Source organism: Lathamus discolor, chromosome 4, assembly GCF_037157495.1.
Source record: "Lathamus discolor isolate bLatDis1 chromosome 4, bLatDis1.hap1, whole genome shotgun sequence".
Lineage (NCBI taxonomy): Eukaryota > Metazoa > Chordata > Aves > Psittaciformes > Psittacidae > Lathamus > Lathamus discolor.
The window spans coordinates 7,164,442-7,183,253 of record NC_088887.1 but is presented as its reverse complement, the minus strand read 5'-3'; the positions used below and the strand labels follow the sequence as shown (position 1 = coordinate 7,183,253).

Here is an 18,812-nt window from a genome sequence, read left to right as displayed (position 1 = left end):
CAGATCGGCTGTGTGTAACACCCAGAGGAGTGGTGTAATGCAGTAGCTCATCTCAGGGAGGATTGTGTCTAATTTTATGGTGGTGTGAACACTGCACTGTTGTGTAGGTGGAAGAGTTGAATTATGCTCCTGAAAACTTCAGGACTTTGAGTTCCCCAAGCTGGATCTATTTGCAGGATATTGCCTGTTTGCTTTACTTCAAGGTTTGCCAACATTCCCCTATTCTTGCCTTCACAGGAATAGAGGAAGTATTTAAAGAAGGGATAGAGTGGTAAACAGCATCAGCCCTGATGTTTCTCCCCAGTTAATCTTTACTGAACAAGAGCACCCTTGTTTTTAGTTAATCTTTACTGGACAAGAGCACCCTACATTTTAGACTGGAGAACAGCACCCGAATTCTGTTCTGGTACAATACACATTATTTCTGTTGACTTTACACAAGCATGCATGCAAGTGTGTGCGCAGAGCCCTTTCCAAAGTGTGTGCTTCAGTGCATTGGGAGCTCTCTGTATAGGTGGCTGGCTTTCTGGTTCATAAAGATGTTGTTTTGGGGGTGTTTTTAATGTCGGTGTCAGTAATGCTCGGTTTACACTGAGAACTGCTTGGGTTTGAAAGTTATATTAAAACCCGCCCCCACTTCCTTCCAGTACAAACAAACCCCCTAAAGATATGAAGCCTTAAAAGAAGCTGATGAGCTTTCTAGGAGGAACCAGGGAGAGGTGAAGCCACGAGCAGTCTGAGGGCCCATGGAAAGAGTTATAGTAACGGGTTCGTTGGTGAAAGAATGAGCAGAAACATGGAACTAAATGCTTAGTTATCAGAGCTCTGCCTTATCAAAAAGCAGATTTGGGGGGGGTTTCCTGTTGTAATTACAATATACTCTATGTTACTTCCTCTCTAAAATGAATTCCTCTGGTAGATACCTGTTCAACCATCAGTGACTTAATCTCATCTTTTGTATATTTTTTCATAATGTTTTTGTTTGTTTAAATACAGGCTCCTGATGTGTTCAAGCTGAGGCTGTTACGTATAACTTTATTTCAAAACTTTATTTTTAACTGAATTTTACCTACCCAACAACATAGGGTGTTGTCATTTTTGGCTATTTTAAGATGTACATTATTCAATAGTAAGTGGGTTTTGTAATTTGCTACATTAATAGCACTCTAAATTTGTATTTAATAAAATGTCCTCATTGTATCTTGTATTTTGCTAAGCATTCATGTTTTATTTAGAGCTGAGAATTGAATGCATACTCAGCTAAGAAAGGCTGATGGAAGAGAATTCAGCTGTATTTCCTCCCATTCAAAGACCAGTCATACACTCTAATTTTCCTTCCTGCTTCCTTAAAGTAGTTGGGACTATAATTGGTTTGATATGTAAAGTAATTGAGGAAATGCAAGCCAGTTCATCATAGACAGCAGGGCAGGTTCACAAAACTACTCACATGAGTACTCGCACGCGAGTTTATACTCACATGACCAACTGCTCTACATCAAGGTGATGGACCTGTGCGTACACTGAAGTATGGACCTGTCCTTGTGGTCAAAGGCAGAATGATGTAACAAATGCCACGTGCTGAGAATTCAGAAGAGTGCGGTTGTTAATTCCTTCCCCAATTTTCTTCAGGCTCTCTTCTCCGAAACCATGCCAGAGATGACAGAGAATGAGACACCTACCAAGAAGCAACATCGGTGAGTTGTACTTCTGTACTCTGTGGTCATGTCACAGGTGTGAAGTTTCTAGCTAAGAGTTTGCAATTGGGTATTGACAAGCAGTTCTGAGGGTTGACCAGGGTCATTACAACGTTTCCAGGTTTTTGTTGTTTTGTAGTAGCACATTGATCTAATACCTGATTGGAAGGGGAATCCTTCAGTCCCTGGTTAAATAGAGCATTCATCCTGTGCTAGGTACCCATGTAGGATCTGCTTTATGACAGGACAAAGCTTGGAGAGAACATTGATTTGTCCTACAGATTGTTTTTCAGTCTTCATGGATTTCGGACTCTTTCTTACCCCACTAAATAGTGGGGTTTTTTGTATTCTGTATTGGTAGTGAGAATCAAAGGGCAGCTGGGTCTCTCCATGGATTATTATTAGAAACTATTTAATACTAATGTCTAAGACCAGTCCTTGTGAGTGTGACTTCTGCTACATCCTTATTCACAGAGCAGAATATTTGGTATTTTCAGCTGTAAAGAAAATAATAAGAGAAGTATTTGTATGCAGATTTGTTTCCTTTCTGTTTCACATCACTTTCTCTTTGTGTTTCACAGAAAGAAAAACCGGGAAACACATAATGCAGGTAGGAACATTATGCTTTGTTATTTGGTCTGGAAATAAGCACTGATGCTTTGAACTACTAAAACAGATCTTGCATGGAGAAGGTTCCTCTCAAGGAGTTTTACTTCATTTAAAACGCCACCCTTCCAAACACCTTTCTGCGTCCTTGCATATCTGTGTAGAAGGGCATCTAGGTTGTTTGATGTTTTCCATAGTACAGGGTTGCAGTAGCACACCCAATATGAAAGCAGGACCATCCCACTGCCTTTCCAATGCTAGTGAACTAAGAATGAAACAATTTCAGTTGTATTTAATTCTAAAGGGAAATAAATGCACAGCATTCACATGATAATGCCCATCTCTCTTCAAACAGAGACAGATACCCGACCTGAGAGCTTCAGGGGTTCCCTGTATTAGAAATATTCCTATAACCTGTCCCCGATGCACCCACCTGGATGTTGGCATCCCAGAAATTCTGTACACATACTGGCTGTATGTTGTAGGGGTTGCATCCCTCAGGCTGAGTGGTATAAAACTCAGTTCAAAAGCAGTATCAAAACCTGAATTTTGAGATGTAGTAACTCTTCCTTTCCACAAAGGGGTCCAGAACATCCCCACTTTTAAAGGTATTGCTGCTTATGTTTACAGCTCTCCATTCAGTACCTGAGGTTTACTTTAGAGGAATTTTTTTCCTCTCTCGAGTTACTGAGGGTTCCAGTATACCATGAAATAATGTATTTGAGTCCTTACACTGGTACTAGTCGTGCTGCTGTTGTGGTGACTTGCCCAAGCAGATGACACAGCATGTATTGGTTTTGCTTAGTGGAGAGACATCGAAAGAAGAAGATTAATGCTGGGATAAACAGAATCGGCGAACTCATTCCCTGCTCTCCAGCACTTAAGCAGGTGAGTGTCCATTCAGAGGTGTGTACAAGTTTCCTGTAAAATGCTTGCGCATTTCCTTGTGCAAGGAAGCATAGTTACTTTGCTGTTTGTCTTAGGATGAAGGCAAAACTGTGTGGATTAATATGCTCAAAAATCTTACTAGTATTTAAAAATTATTTGTAATAGAATTCCTTTTAGCAGTTAAGAAGTGAACAAGAGGTTTTGCAGGCAGAGTAAGCATAGTTTCATAAAGGGAAGATGATGAAGGGCTTATGGCATATTTTGTCTTACCATATTCTCCAGTATATTGCTTTCAAAGTTATGCATACACCTTCCTGGATAATTGTTCCTTGTTTGTTTCTTTCCTAAGAAAATATTTCCAAAGCAGTATCCTGGAAATTTCATCTGATGTATATGTTTGTTTGTGAACACAAATTTCAGGCTGCTCAGCAAGAAATGATGCTTGGTGTTCGGGTTCCGTGGCCTTAGTAGCTACCTTTGGGCATTGGAAAATGTCAGCTCCAGCACTGAAAATGTTATTCTATAAAAGCTCATGGCATTGGGGTCAGTAGCATCAATGGATCTACCAACTATAGACCTTTATCCTAATTTTATCCACGTTTTCTTTCAAAGAGCAAGAACATGATCCTGGATCAGGCCTTTAAGTATATAACAGAAATGAAAAGACAGAATGATGAACTTCTGTTAAATGGAGGGAACAATGAACAGGGTAAGTACAGGTGCTGCTGGAGGCTCTAGAATTTCTGTCACTCACTTCCAGTGTGTGTCTGTTCGTACGGACTAACAGCAAAGCCTGGATCAACACGCTTGGGAATTCCAAGACATTGTGGACATACAGGAAAAACACAGCTGAAACAAGAAGCCAGCAAAATGCCCAAGTGTGCGTTCTTGTACATAGCTGAGAGAATATGGAGCAATTGTGTTGTGATGTAATTACAGAGCTTATAGGTGATGCGGCATCGTCTAGTAGATTCCATCCTGATTTAGTCCACTGTAGTGACCAGAATGATTTCTGACAAACTTTAGTTAGATTTTTTCCATTAAAACAATGGAGTTTCTCATGCATAGAGCCATTTCTTCTCCTTTTAGATGCTGTAAATGATAACAGCCTATTTAATAAAAATGCATCATCTCAAACCTTCTTGAACAGATGCATACAAATATTGTGATGGAGGTATGACAGAAATAATCTCAGAGCTCATTTGCAGTTTGTGAGTTTTATTTCTACCCATAGAATGGAGTTCTTGATAGTTCATTTTTATCTTGGTGGTGTAATTTGGCTTGAAAAACCTAGGTGATTTTTCTAGTTAGGTGAGCCATCTCCAAGTGCATTGCTGGGGTTTGTGGCTGTACGTAAGTGCTTCATATTTAATTTTGATTATCATTTTTAGAAGTAATGAAACCTAATTGTCCTGCAAAACCACGAGATTATCAAATTACATACAAACAGTTTTAGTGCTTGCAAAGGAGCAGGGAAAAGAACATTAATGTGTTCATCTTTCCATAATTAAACAATTTAATGAGTGTTCAGTTTCATCTGGGTTTGTCCTGATGGTTTTTAATAACTAAATAGTTTGACATGTCTTGCTGTTGGCAATGGAATAGTCTATGAAGTTCATTCACTTTCCCACTTAAGTAGAGAGGCTTATCAGGATAAGAGTCTTCATTTTCATTATGTTACCCATTTGAAGAGGTCATACATAATTAACTATTTATTTCAATACTACGTAGCATTTAATGTGCAAATCATGGGGTAATGTTACCTAGTATTTGCTCTGGTGCTGATGTAATGGAGTGCTCTCACTGTTTTGTAGCTGAAGAGATAAAAAAACTCCGAAAACAGCTGGATGAACTGCAAAAGGAGAATGGGAGATACATCGAGCTACTGAAAGCAAATGATATTTGCCTGTATGATGACCCTACAATCCACTGGAAGGGAAATCTCAAAAATGCCAAGGTCTCGGTTGTTATTCCCAGCGATCAGGTTCAAAAGAACATCATTGTCTATTCAAATGGGAGTCAACCCAATGGAAATAACCAGGGAGCATCTGTCCAGGGAATAACATTTAATGTTGGTCATAATTTACAAAAGCAAACCGCCAATGTTGTGCCAGTCCAGAGAACTTGCAACCTTGTGACTCCTGTGACGATTTCTGGTATTTACCCCACAGAAAACAAGCCATGGCCACAAACTACAGTTTCTCCAGTGGCATCTGCTCAGACAGCTCCAGCAGGGAATGTTCTTGAGCTTTCCACCCCAGACAATGAGCGAGGCGTGCTTACCACTGCTACCACTGGCTCGCAGAGCGCATCTCGATCCGGAACAGAACAGGAGCTCCAGTGTTCTTCAGGTAATGCACTACAGAATGATCAAAACCTTCCCAAAAGTAAAACTGATGAGGAGGGCACTAAATTAACTAAGAAAACACTCCTCCAGGGAATCAGCCTTCCTTCCAGTGCCTCCACGGAAGCCTCCAAAGTTCCACAGGTGAATGCAGCTTGCTCAGATGCACAGAATTCTAGGAGTGACCTTCAGGAAAGCTGTGTCGTTTCACCCACGGACACAGCTGGTGTGCCATCTGCGAGACTGTCTGCTGCAGATAGTTCTTCCTCTGTAAACGTCCTCAAAAGTACAGACCTAGTAAGTAGTGCTGGGATGCCTGTGACTTCTGCAGCAGAAGGAGTTAAAGCTGCGACGGCAATAAGCACTCTGCCTGCCATTTCCCTAGAGAACTGCTGGTCTTTTTCAGGCTCTTCAGGTGTTGGCACTTCGGACTTGAAAAACATGAGTAGCCTTACACGGATGCCTTCAGCTGGAAACACACAGACCACATGGACAACTTTGCAGCTAGCAGGAAATACTGTTCAGCCACTAAGCCAAACACCATCTGGTATAATGACTGCAGTATTAAACGAGCCAGTTAATGGTGCTGGTACTGTATCTTCTGCTCACAGCAGGCCTTTGACTGCAAGTATCAGTTTGAATACTTCTCTGCCTGGGGATGGCCAAGCAGCTGAACAGATTGTAGTTACCTTGCCCTCGTGCCCACCCTTACCTATGCAGCCATTAATCAGCCAGCCACAGGTTAAAACTCAGGCTGCAGGAAATCTCCTTCCATTAAATTCAGCTATGCAGGTGATTCAGATGGCTCAGCCAGTCGCAGCAGCTGTTACAGGAGCACCAGCTAACCAGAATGTCATCATTCTCCAGCCTCCAAACCCCACTCCGTGCCCTCCGATTGTGAGAGCAGAAGTTCCCAGCCAAACCGTTAGTCAGCAAATTGTCATTATACAAGCTGCTAACCAGAATCCTCTTCCCCTCCTCTCTGCTCAGCCCTCTGCTTCTGTGAGAGTTCCCATGAATGGGCCAACTGCAATTGCAAACTCCAGCAGCTCCATCCAAAATGTGTCACTTCCACAGACTTTCGGAGGGAAACACCTTGTCCATATATTGCCAAGACCATCGTCTTTGCCATCTTCTAGCTCTACGCAAACGTTTTCAGTTACAATGTCCAATCAACAACATCCTCAAACTATCTCATTAAATGGGCAGCTTTTTGCATTGCAGCCTGTGATGTCTTCATCTGGAGCTTCCAATCAAGCCCCTATGCAAATTATTCAACCCACCACCAGCGAAGATCCAAATACCAATGTTGCCCTCAATACGTTTGGTGCTTTAGCTAACCTCAATCAGAGCATATCGCAGATGGCTGGACAGAGCTGCTTACACTTGTCTCTCAACCATCCTCCCAATCCCACAACTGTCAGTAACCAGATTGCCACAGTTAACTGTGTGTCATTGCCAACTTCTGTGGCAACTTCAGTACCTGCAGAGGTTCCGGTATTAACTACTGCATCCAATTCAATAAATGCTTCCCCCAAAAAAGCGGCTGCTAGCTTGCCAGCCAGTGCAAAGTCCAAAAGGACCAACAAAAAGCCAAGTACGAAGAAACACCAAGCAATTATCAGTAAAGCGTCCTGCCCAGCATTTCCTTGCAAAGATGCAGGGAAGGTGGACTGTACTGCTGTGGAAACGGTGGCAAAGCATTCAAATGGTGAGGGGCTGCTTGAAACCGCTCCAGCAGCAGCACAAGCTTTAACGACGTCGCAGGCGAGTGGTACGGCAGCATCGAGTGGTGTCAGTGTTCCTGACTCTCCTTCCAAAGACACTGCACGCTCTGAGCAGGCAGTGAAAACCTGCCCTGCCCCTGAGCTGAGCTCCGCAGAGGCACCCGCTTCCTCGCTGCTGGAGTCCGTGGTGTCAGAGCAGCTGCCGCTGGTCCCACCAGCTGCCAAAGATGCTCCGCACCAGCAGGCCCAAGGATCTCCGAACCATCCATCAACCGACTCTGCCTCATCAGAGTCTTCCAAACCCTGTGACCCCCCCAGCACCTTAACATCCTCTCCTACCGAAGCACAGCCCCAGGTTGCTGGGATGTCAGCAGCACAGAGCAGCACAGCAGGTCATCCTTCCAAGGCAGGAACGGTTTCAGAGCCCTGCAGCGTTGCGCAGGATTCCTCAACGGTGATGCAAGATGCAGACTTGCTGGAAGGACAGGGTCTAACCAAAATGCTGTCTGATCTCACAAAAGAAAGAACAGCTGTGGAAAAAACCTCTTCGTTTGCCGTTCAGGGGGAGCATTCTGATTTTCCCATGGAAAACCCTAAATCAGCAGAACCAAATGTGGATTTGCCCGACAAGCAGGAACTCTTGCTAATGAACACGGAAGGTGATGCTCTCTCCCAGCATCACTCCTGCATTTCTGATCAGGAAGTGGTCGGTGCTTCCCTTATCGCCAGCAGGCAGGCAGACTCCCCCATGTCAACTAGCTCTGGCAGCAGTCGAGGCTTCTCAGTTGCATCTATGCTGCCAGATACCACCAGAGAAGACATCACTAGCAGCACCTCAACCAGTACATGTAATAGCTGCACATTTGCAGAACAGACTGACATTGTGGCTCTTGCAGCAAGAGCTATTTTTGACCAGGAAAACCTTGAGAAAGGCGGTGGAGGAATACAGGTTAACGTGAGGGATGCCATCGCAAAGTCAACTGAGGTTGCACCTTTGGAGAGAGAGCAACAGCCTTTTAAACCTCAGCCAGTGAAAGAAAACAATGCTGGGCCATTGGAAGCAGCGCCCAACAAATTCAGTGCTCAAGATACAGTCCAGACAAATGTTGATAGACAGGTTGAGAATCCAAGCTGCTCTGTGGGAGGTGTGGAAACATCAAACACTTCTCTGCAGATTTCCTCTTCCCAGTCACCAAGCCTAACAAGTTTAAGTGTGAATAATCTAATACACCAGAGTCGCATTGTCCATCCCCTTGTGAGTTGCTCAAGTTTATCCCAGTCTTCAGAGCCAGCAATAGTCCCTTCAACTGTGAGCCTCCCCCTTCCATCTAGCACATACGTCAATCAGTCTCCAGGACCTGCTATGATGAGTGAATATGCTCAGGAACAACTGAATGCTATTAGGGCAAGCACCATGCAGGCTTCCCAGCTGCAGGAATCACACTTAAAGCAGCAAAATCATGAAGGTCGCAAAGACTCCGCCAAACGGGCTGTTCAAGATGACCTTCTGCTTTCGACAGCAAAGAGGCAAAAGCAGTGTCAGACAGCACCCATAAGGCTTGAAGGGATGGCGTTGATGAACCGAACACCAGAGAGTATTGCTGATCAAACACAGATGCTGGTCAGTCAGATTCCCCCTAATTCATCCAATTCGGTGGTATCAGTGAGCAATCAAGGGCATACTGATGGCCTTAATAGGTTATTCCCACCCAACAGCAACTTCGTAACAGCAGCTCTGAGGCAAACTGAAGTCCAGTGCAGTTCTCAGCCATCAATTTCAGAGCAGCAAGGCCAGGCAGGGCAGCACTTGCAGCCAATTCAACACGTTCCTGCTCAAGGCATATCTCACCTTCACAGTAATCACCCATACTTAAAGCAACAGCAGGCTGGTCAGTTAAGGGAAAGGCATCACTTGTATCAGCTGCAGCACCATGTTACACACGGGGAAAACTCAGTCCACTCTCAACCCCATGGTGTCCACCAACAGCGAGCAATGCAGCAGGAGGTGCAGATGCAAAAGAAGCGAAATCTCATCCAGGGAACGCAAGCCACGCAGCTTTCTCTACAGCAGAAACACCACGGAAGTGACCAGGCACGGCAAAAAGGTGGTCAGCCTCATCCTCACCACCAGCAAATGCAGCAGCAGATGCAGCAGCACTTTGGAGCTTCCCAGCCTGAAAAGAACTGTGAAAATCCTGCAACAAGCAGGAACCACCATAACCACCCTCAGAGCCATATAAATCAGGATATTATGCATCAACAGCAACAGGATGTTAGCAGCAGGCAGCAAGGTTCAGGTTCTGAACACGTGTCGGGGCACAATCAGATGCAAAGACTGATGACTTCAAGGGGCTTAGAGCAGCAAATGGTGTCCCAGGCAAGTATCGTAACCAGACCATCAGATATGACGTGCACCCCTCACAGGCAGGAAAGAAACAGAGTTTCCAGCTACTCTGCTGAGGCACTCATTGGGAAGACACCCTCAAATTCAGAACAGAGAATAGGAATATCTCTCCAAGGCCCTCGGGTTCCTGACCAGCTTGAAATGCGGAGCTATCTTGATGTTTCTAGGAATAAAGGGTTGGTGATTCATAATATGCAGGGCCGCTTACCTGTCGACCATACAGTTGGCTCAGATGTGCAGCGGCTTTCTGATTGTCAGACGTTTAAGCCAGCTGGACCAAACCAACAACCAACGGGCAACTTCGATGTACAGGCTTCAAGAAACAGCGAAATCGGTAACTCTGTGTCATCCCTCAGGGGCATGCAGTCCCAAGCGTTTCGGATCAGTCAAAACACTGGGCCGTCCATAGAGAGGCAGAAGAGATTGCCCTACCAGCCAGTGCAGGGTATTCCCACAGGAAATACCCTGCCATCAAGGGAAAATGAAAACACGTGCCACCAAAGCTTTATGCAGAGTTTACTTGCCCCTCACCTTGGAGATCAAGTTAGTGGAAGCCAAAGATCGATCCCAGAACATCAAAGGAACACGCAGTGCGGTGCCTCCTCCACAATCGAATACAACTGTCCCCCGGCACGAGAGAGTGTCCACATCCGAAGAGACGGTGATGCTCAGGGCAGGGAGAGCTGTGACATGTCTATTGGGGCAATTAACACAAGGAACAGTTCTTTGAATATTCCTTTTTCAACGTCCTCGTCCTCGGGAGATATTCAGGGTCGCAATACAAGCCCAAACATCTCTGTGCAGAAGTCCAATCCCATGAGGATGACGGACAGCCACGGAACTAAGAGCCACATGAATACGCCTGTTTCTAGCAACATGCATGGAGTTGTGAGGCCGACTCACCCGCACCCTGCAGTTTCTCATGGGAGCGGCGAGCAAGGGCAACCTTCTGTTCGCCAGCCAAATTCGTCAGTGACTCAGCGCTCGAGGCATCCTCTGCAAGATAACGGAGGTTCTAAAATACGTCAGCCCGAAAGGAATCGATCCGGAAATCAAAGACATGGGAATGTCTTTGACCCTAGTCTTCCACACCTTCCCCTGTCCACCAGCAGCAGTATGATCCTTGGGCGCCAGCAGTCTGCCATAGAAAAAAGAGGCAGCATTGTCCGATTTATGTCTGATGGCCCTCAAGTGTCTAACGACAATGCAGCCCCCGACCAACATACCCTTTCTCAGAATTTTGGGTTCCCTTTTATTCCGGAGGGCGGCATGAATCCACCGATAAATGCCAACGCCTCTTTCATCCCACCAGTCACCCAGCCCAGTGCCACTCGAACTCCGGCTCTCATCCCGGTTGATCCTCAGAATACTCTGCCATCCTTCTATCCACCTTACTCTCCTGCCCATCCTACCCTTTCCAATGACATTTCTATCCCTTACTTTCCCAATCAAATGTTTCCTAACCCAACCACCGAGAAGCCGAGTAGTGGAAGTTTAAACAATCGATTTGGATCCATTTTGTCTCCCCCCAGGCCTGTTGGTTTTGCTCAGCCCAGTTTTCCTTTGCTCCCGGATATGCCGCCGATGCACATGACCAACACCTCGCACTTATCCAATTTTAACTTAACGTCTCTGTTTCCAGAAATAGCCACAGCTCTTCCTCCGGATGGTTCAGCAATGTCGCCTTTGCTGTCCATCGCAAACACATCTGCTTCAGATTCTTCCAAGCAGTCCTCGAACCGACCTGCCCACAATATAAGCCATATTCTAGGTCACGACTGCAGCTCAGCTGTATGAGAACTGATAGCCTGACTCCTGGGCTGATGCATCATTTATATATTTAAGAAGAAAGTGGATCTCACTGGCATCCCTGAAGAGACCCTTCATAGCATCACTGTTTATTTGCCTAAATGTATGTATATGGGTACTTTTCGTATTTATATACACACTGTATTTCCATCCACCTTACTAACTTTAAAGCACCAGTGCCTATAGCAATGCTTACTTGTAAACAGTAAGGATGCAACATTGAGAGCTGTGCAACTATTGGTTGTTGATTTTCCAACAGTCAAGTTTGATGCGCAGTTGTTCCGGGGTAAGGGCCACCCTCAGTAACACGCGGAGTGAGAGCATCTGTATGGGAGATGGGAAATATGCTGCAGCTTTGGTTTTGTTTCCGTTGTGTTTACCTGAAACTACAGACAGGCTTGGAAGTGGCTTGGGTTTCTCTCTTCCCTTTTGTAAAGTATCTTCAGGAGCCTCAGCACAAGGCACAGCTTTGACAGGTAAAGGCGTTTGTTGGGCAGCTTTTGGCTGCCTGAAGCTTGTCACATGCATTTGACTTAAGGCTGACCTCACCTAGCAAAAATTCCTGTGTGTTTCCATGGTCAGCAGTTCAAAACAGGGGTTTAGAAAATTCAGATTTCTTTAACCCATCACTTTCTGCTTCTAGAAGGAATTTGGTTTGGATCCATTTTAACAGCGGCTTCAGTTACTGCTGAACGTGGTCAATGTTTTAATGTAGCTCACGACTCCTGGTGCAGTCAGCAGAGACGGCAGTTGTATTTGTTGCCATTTCAGTGTTCATATGCTGCAAGTTACCTCAGGGTGGGTTTGTACCTTGTTTAGCACCTTCTTAATGTCTTTTCTTTTTAGCCCCCCTCTCCTTTTCTTCGGCCCCTGCTCTAACACCAGCTCTCTGGTTCCTGTGGGTGACAGCCCTTTGTTGTACCAGGTAGCACATGAGAGGAGGACTGAGCCTGTGGCATCCTGCAGAATGAGCAGGGATCGCTGGGGATGCAGCTTTTACATAACGTTGCTGATAGGATCTTGCTGACAGGATTGAGCCCAAGTTAATATCAGGACTCTGCACTGCAATGCACCTTTAGTCTAAACCTGTGTGATTGTGGCTGGCAGCGAGGAACGTGAACATGTCAAGACTGAAGTGCTGCGCACCAAGATGTGATTTGAGCACTACTAGGAAGGGGGATGCTTTGGATGTGCATGAGAGATGGAGTGAATGTGTGGGTGCTGGCTGAGACGAATTTCAGTCCTGTTTCTTCTAAAGGAAAGGGGAAAAACTAGGTAAGTTTTATTTATTTAATGCCTCTGCAGTGTGCTTTTCCTTCAAACAAGGCAGTAATATCTGTCTCTCGTTTTTGTGTGCTTGGAAATACCGTTCTGGCTTTGATTCTTCAAATAACATAGTCACTTCAGGTTTCCTTGTATGCAGTACTCCCAGGCTGGCAAAATCTGCTCTGGTGCCTCTTCTCTGGGCACAGTAAGTTTGAAACACTTGTGTTGCCCACCAGTGCATGGTCTTGCTGCTCCCGGAACCTGTCACAGGTTCTTCCCCAAAGCCTCTCCTAGTGGAGAGCAGGGATTTTTGTGGGGATTTTCTTCTTTCTTTGGAAGGCAAAGAGGAAGTTACTACTCTGTTTCCAAGAACAGGACCCACAGAAAGGGACCTGATAAGCATTTTTCCATAGCTTGACTGCCCAGGCCTTCTTTTTGCTAAGTCTTTTTGTACTGATCCAGGGAAGTAAAGAGGCTTCAGCATAAGAATTCATTGGACTGTGTCTGTAGTTCATCCTGACAACGTCTCTGCCCTTGTAACCTGCGGCCTGATGTTTTCCTGTAGTTAATGGCACTGATTCAAATTGGAATCACTTTTTAATTCAGATGAAGCTTATCTTAGGACACTACAAAGTAAGTGATGCGTCAGTTCTCTGTGTTTCTTAAATAGATGGACTCTTTATTTCACTTCACAGCAAGGCAGCTTGCCTAAGTTCAGCTGAAAGCCAGGCCACCAAAGTGTGGTTACTGGCTGAATGGCAGCAGCTGGCCTGTGCAGAGCAGGAGGTCAGGAAGGATGCTCAGCCCTCAACTCTGAACCAAGGGAACAGGTCTGGATCTTACCTAATGAGACTCTTGATCAGATTGATTTCCCAAGCCCAGTAGTTCCCAAAGAGGCTGCCTTGAAGTGAGTTCCGTAACGGTCAGTGGCTCCATGAGTTCTAGATGATAAAGACAGGGATATTGAAGCAGCAGCTACCTTGTGCATTACATACTCATCTGGACCTTGAGGAGGGAAGCAAAACAGCCATTCTTGCACTCTTTAAATGGCATTGTGTGTGCACTGGTGTATTTGGCTTTCAGGACAAAGTAGTGAAAAAGCCCTGGCTTCCAGGACTTTATATAATCCTGCTCATCATTCCAGACATTCATGTAGCACCACATCAGTTTCCTGTGCTGAGAAAACTACTCTGCTTCATGATGTCTTTGAGAACTGGGGTGAGCATACGCAGACCAGCTGCAACAGCTGAATGTTCATGTGTCCACGGGGCCCAATGTACCCCAGAGTACTGAAGGAGGTAGTGGATGTTACTGTAGGACTCTGAATCATCTGCCAGAGGTCTTGGCACCTTGGTTATGTCCCTGCTGACTGGGAGCTAGGCAGTGTTATTCTAATCTGTGGCAAGGGTGTGAGAGAAGAACAACTCGGGGAACTACAGTGCTGCGAGTCTAACCTTAGTTCCTGGAAAAATTATGGAGAAGACTAAATCGGGTACTATTGAAAGGCATTTAAAGAACAATGTAATCACCAAGGCAGTCAGCATGGGTTCACAAACGACGAGTCCTCTTTAACTGGGTATCCTTGTACAATAAGGTCACCCACCTAGTAGGTGAAGGGCAGGTGGTGGTTGGAGTTTTCCTGGACTTTATAAGGCTTTTGATGCTATCCCCTCAGTATCCTTCTGCACAAGTTGCCCAGCTGTGGGATGAGCTAGTCCGTGGTGCATTGGGTGAAGAACTGGATGAAGGACAGAGCTCAAAGGGCAGTAGTGAATGGAGCTGTATCTAGCTGGTGACCAGTCACCAGTGATGTTCCTCGGGGTTCAATTTTAGGGCCAGTTCTGTTCAATATATTTATCAATGATGTGGATGCAGGAGATGAATGCACCATAAGCAAGGTTGCTGATGATACCAAACTGGCAGGTCCTATTGACTGTCTTGAGGGACAGGAGGCCTTGCAGAGGGATCTAGCTAGGCTGGAGCACTGGGCAATGATTAATGGGATGCAGTTTAACAAGTGGAAATGCCGGATGCTGCAGCTGGGACAGTAGCACTGGGCACAAGTACAAACTGAGAGAGGGGTGGCTGGAAATAGCCCTGCAGGAAGGGCCTGGGGGTGCTGGTTGGCAGCAGCTCAGTAGGAGCCAGCGGTGTGCCCAGGCAGCCCGCAGGGCAAACCCCATCCTCGTGCATCAAACCCAGCACAGCCACAGGTCAAGAGAGGTGCTTGTCCCACTGTTTTCAGTGTTGGTGCAGCCTCACCTCGAGTGTGGTTCTGGGCCCCACTGTTTAAGAAGGATATGAAGGTCCTTGAATGGATCCAGAGGAGGGCACCAAAGCTGGTGACAGGGCTGGAAGGCAAGGCCTGTGAGGAGGGCTGAGTGCTTTGGGCTCGTCTGGTTTGGAGAGAAGGAGGTTGAGGTGCAGCCTCATCACTCTACAGCTGCCTGAGGAGGGGAGGTGGACTGGAAGGTGCTGAGCTCTTCCCTTGGCTATCCAGTGACAGAATATGTGGGAATGGTTCAGAGCTGCACCAGGGAAGGTTTAGAAAGGACATTAGGAAGCATTTCTTCTCTGCATTGTGGTGGTCAGACACTGGAACAAGCTTCTAGAGCAGTGGTTAATGTCCCAAGCCTGTCAGTGTTCAAGAGGCTTTTGGACAATGCCCCTACAACATCCTTTAAGTTTTGGCCAGCCCAGAATAGGTCAGGCAGTTGGACTAGGTGAGCATTGGAGGGCCCTTCCAACTGAAATAGTGTATGCTGTGTATTTATTCTCTCATATTGATCTCACTGTTCATTTCATTGGTGTTATAGAGAGGTCAAATGTGATCCTGAGTGTTCACAATACAATAGGTCAGCTGGGATTTAGCTTGGTTGGTTTTCTGTTAATGCTGTACATCATTTCCTGAAGAGGCAGTCGCTGTCAGTCACTTTCATGAGCCTCTTCTCTGTACAGAAAGACAGCCAAAGAAGAGTACCCTTATTCCCAGGGTGCCTGCAGTGCAGGTAATCACAGCACAGGCACTGCAGCGATACAGAGACTATCAGGATTGGGGAGGAACTGCACCATTTTGTGGTATGTGCCTCTAAAGTAATGCCCATCAGTCTTCTCTAGAGGACTGGACCTCACATTGCTGTGACAGGGCATGGTGATTCCTGTGGCATCACCACGCCGCTCTGTCTTCCTTCCCAGGGCTTCCTCTGAAACCTGCTGAGGCTACAATGGAGAAATACCATTTCCTTACCCTCCTTCAACTGCTATTGAAGTTCAACCACACACCAGTGTGAGTCTTTTTATGTGCCATAATTGGTGCTGAATGGTCCTCTGGTGTTGATGGCGGGGTCAGGAAGACTGCTTTGAGAAGACAGGTAGGCAGAGCGAGCTTTGAGAGCCTCATATGAACAAATTGTCTGAACTCGGTTCTTTACAGTGATGACTGGCTCTTAGATCAATTTAATTAAAGACAAACGGGCTCTGTTGTGCAGGCTTTTGGTCTAATTGACTGTCCAAGATCGTCTTTGAATGCTTAATCTGGCCAGGTCCCCTGAGCAACTCATTGGTTTGCCACAGATTTCAGTTCTCGCATGCTGAAGAACAGTGGGTATTTCACATCAAAAGAGAGGAAATTAGATGTTAAGTGATTCTGGTTAATTTTTCATTATGAAATTCCTTTGGTTTTCCTCTTTACCATAAACTAACCAGTCCTGTTTCACACTGACCAGGCCTCTTGCATTTAGTTTGTAGGTCAGTTTGTGCCACTGACAGGTCTGTGTTTCAGCTTCCAACTCTTGGCCTTTTCCCAGGGCTTTGGGCTCTGCTCTTGGGAAGAAGAACAGTGGGAACATCTTTACCATTTCTCCTTCTTTTTCTTTCCTTTTTCCTTTCCCCTACCCCTGAAGCTGTTGTGTTTTGGTATTGGGTTGTTATGATGTTAAGGAAGGCTCATCTTCCCTTCATCTATGCCAGGAGAAGGGGTGAAGTTTGTATGGTGACGGTTTGACCAACAGATGCGTTTTCTTCAGCAAACATCTATGATGCCAACCTGGCAATTAAGAGTCCCTTTGTCTTTCAAGGTATATTTGGAAAAGATCGTGTGGGTTTAGTTGCAACGTGTTAGCCCGGGACTGGCATTTTGTCTTCCATAATACCTTTTAGATGGTTGCTTACACTAAGTGGGGGTTTGGTTTCACTTTGAAGAAGTAAAAATACCCAAAGCAAAATCAGCAGCAGAAGGGAGAGTGCTACCTCTAAAGTGGGACTGCCACCATCGTGGCATAGCTGTGGCTTTTAGCTTGGCCTAAGTGACTTCAACAGACAATAGCAAAGGTTATAGGGCTGGATTGCATGTATGCCAGTGTAGCCCTTGATCAATCCCATTAGTAGTCTGGGAGAGTAAGAGCAGAGGCAGCCTGAGCTGAGAGCAGGCAATAGAAAAGTAACGTGTTAACGTTTATCTACCCTTTCATTGAGAGAAAGGACCTCAGTTAAGGACAGCTAAGGACATTGATTTGAGCTGGTGGCCAAGCCTGACTGGAATGTTTCCTGCTCCCAGCTCCAGTCTCTACACTGCTGCCCAGGTGGAAGAGCACCCCTGGCAAATAAACTCACGCTGTGCTAGTGCAGAGCCTCCTGAATGTATGCTGGACACGTTTCCTACTGCACTTTAAAGCTGCGCTGCTGCTGTGGTTGGTGACTGCTGCTGTTGCAGGAAATCAGTTGTGTGGCAGGGCAACTGCAGAGGCGTTGCTGGAGGAAAGGGGTTGTTTCCTTATCTCTGATCTCCTGTTGTCTTTTCACCTTATCCAGAGGTACTTGCGCAGCCCTGGCTCGAGGACTTGGCCCCAAACTCCTGCTGTTTCTGGATGACTTGAGTGTAGTCAGCTGTGCTGAGAGCCATGATCTTTTGTTAGTCCCCAGATACGTTCCATGCTCATCACTTTATAGCGCTCTCACTTGGACTGGAAAGGTAGAGCAGAATTGAATCTACTTATACCAAATTGGTCACATTTGTGTTGTTTTCTGATACAGTGACATAAGGATCTCCATTCTGTATTGTCACGTAACACAAGTGATCTGCTACTGCTGTTCCCTTCTCCCGCTGCCACTGATGGAGCACAGGGAGCAGCCTCAAGGACAGGAGTGCTAGTGCAGACACAGGTTTGCATATGACGGTGTTTGCCTTTGCAATCCTTTGCAATCCTTAGGGTAAATGAAAGACCTCAGAGCACCAACACTTTCTTCCCTCTGGTCACACTAAGCACAAGTTAGTCTGTGAACCAGTGAAAGAGTTAGCAGAGGTTTTTGGTCATGGCAATACAAAACTGTCTTCTCTCTGTGAACAAGCCCCGGTTTTAGTTATACAGAAGCCATTTTTTTATCTGCTGATACCAGTGTTTAGGAGAGAAATGTAAAATAAAATTAGAAAAAGGGCATTTCTTTCTGTCTTAGCGGAACTATTTTTACCAGCAGGTTCCCAAGTTTGCAATATGTGCGGCTGGTTTTGGCAATCACCACCATGAAACAACCAAGCTCGCAGTGGGTCGTACCCCTGTTCCTGCCCGCTGGCTGTGAGAAGGGAAGCAAAGATGGATTTTGCCCCAGGAGATAAATCAAAGATGCTGTTGCCCTCCACGATGAATTATTTATATTCAGTCCAGTGTTTTCTGCTGCGCTTCTGTTTTCTACAGCTTGCATACAGCCCCACGGAAAGTCCTTACTGTTTTGTAATGGCAAAAAGGAACTCTGCAGTAGAAATCTATAATGAATGAACAGGAACATCACCTTCCTCTTGTAAATAAGATCTTGTTCTGTTTATTTTGACAGCTTTTTACAAACGTGTTGCATTCAGGTGTAAATATCCCAAACCATGATCTTGTTCAGAGATTTCTATTGTTAAATGTAATACTTTGTTTAATAGTTGTAATAATTATTTGTATAGATATGAACATGATAGTATTTTATTAAAAAAGGAAAACCCTGGGAGTTGGTGCTCGTGTCGGTGCAGCTCCTTTCCCCAGGGAAAGCCACGTCACGCTGCGAGATAGGTTTAAAAAGCAAAGCTTTGTTTTGAG

At 45.5% G+C, this 18,812-nt stretch overlaps 1 protein-coding gene across 4 annotated transcripts in view; it reads left to right on the top strand.

The window, feature by feature from the left end:
- The window catches only part of USF3 (upstream transcription factor family member 3), a 30,870-nt gene extending 12,150 nt beyond the window's left edge, over window positions 1-18,720 (top strand). For 2 of the 4 annotated variants that reach the window (XM_065676150.1, XM_065676153.1), the window contains exons 2-7: window positions 1,630-1,694; window positions 2,276-2,304; window positions 3,106-3,188; window positions 3,801-3,897; window positions 5,003-11,575; window positions 18,208-18,720. In XM_065676150.1, the coding sequence (XP_065532222.1) occupies window positions 1,630-1,694; window positions 2,276-2,304; window positions 3,106-3,188; window positions 3,801-3,897; window positions 5,003-11,460 (6,732 nt within the window). In that variant the 3' untranslated portion in view covers window positions 11,461-11,575; window positions 18,208-18,720. The remainder of the gene's footprint in view (window positions 1-1,629; window positions 1,695-2,275; window positions 2,305-3,105; window positions 3,189-3,800; window positions 3,898-5,002; window positions 11,576-18,207) is intronic. The other 2 variants (XM_065676154.1, XM_065676152.1) reach the window with 2 other exon arrangements.
- Window positions 18,721-18,812: the final 92 nt, after the last annotated feature.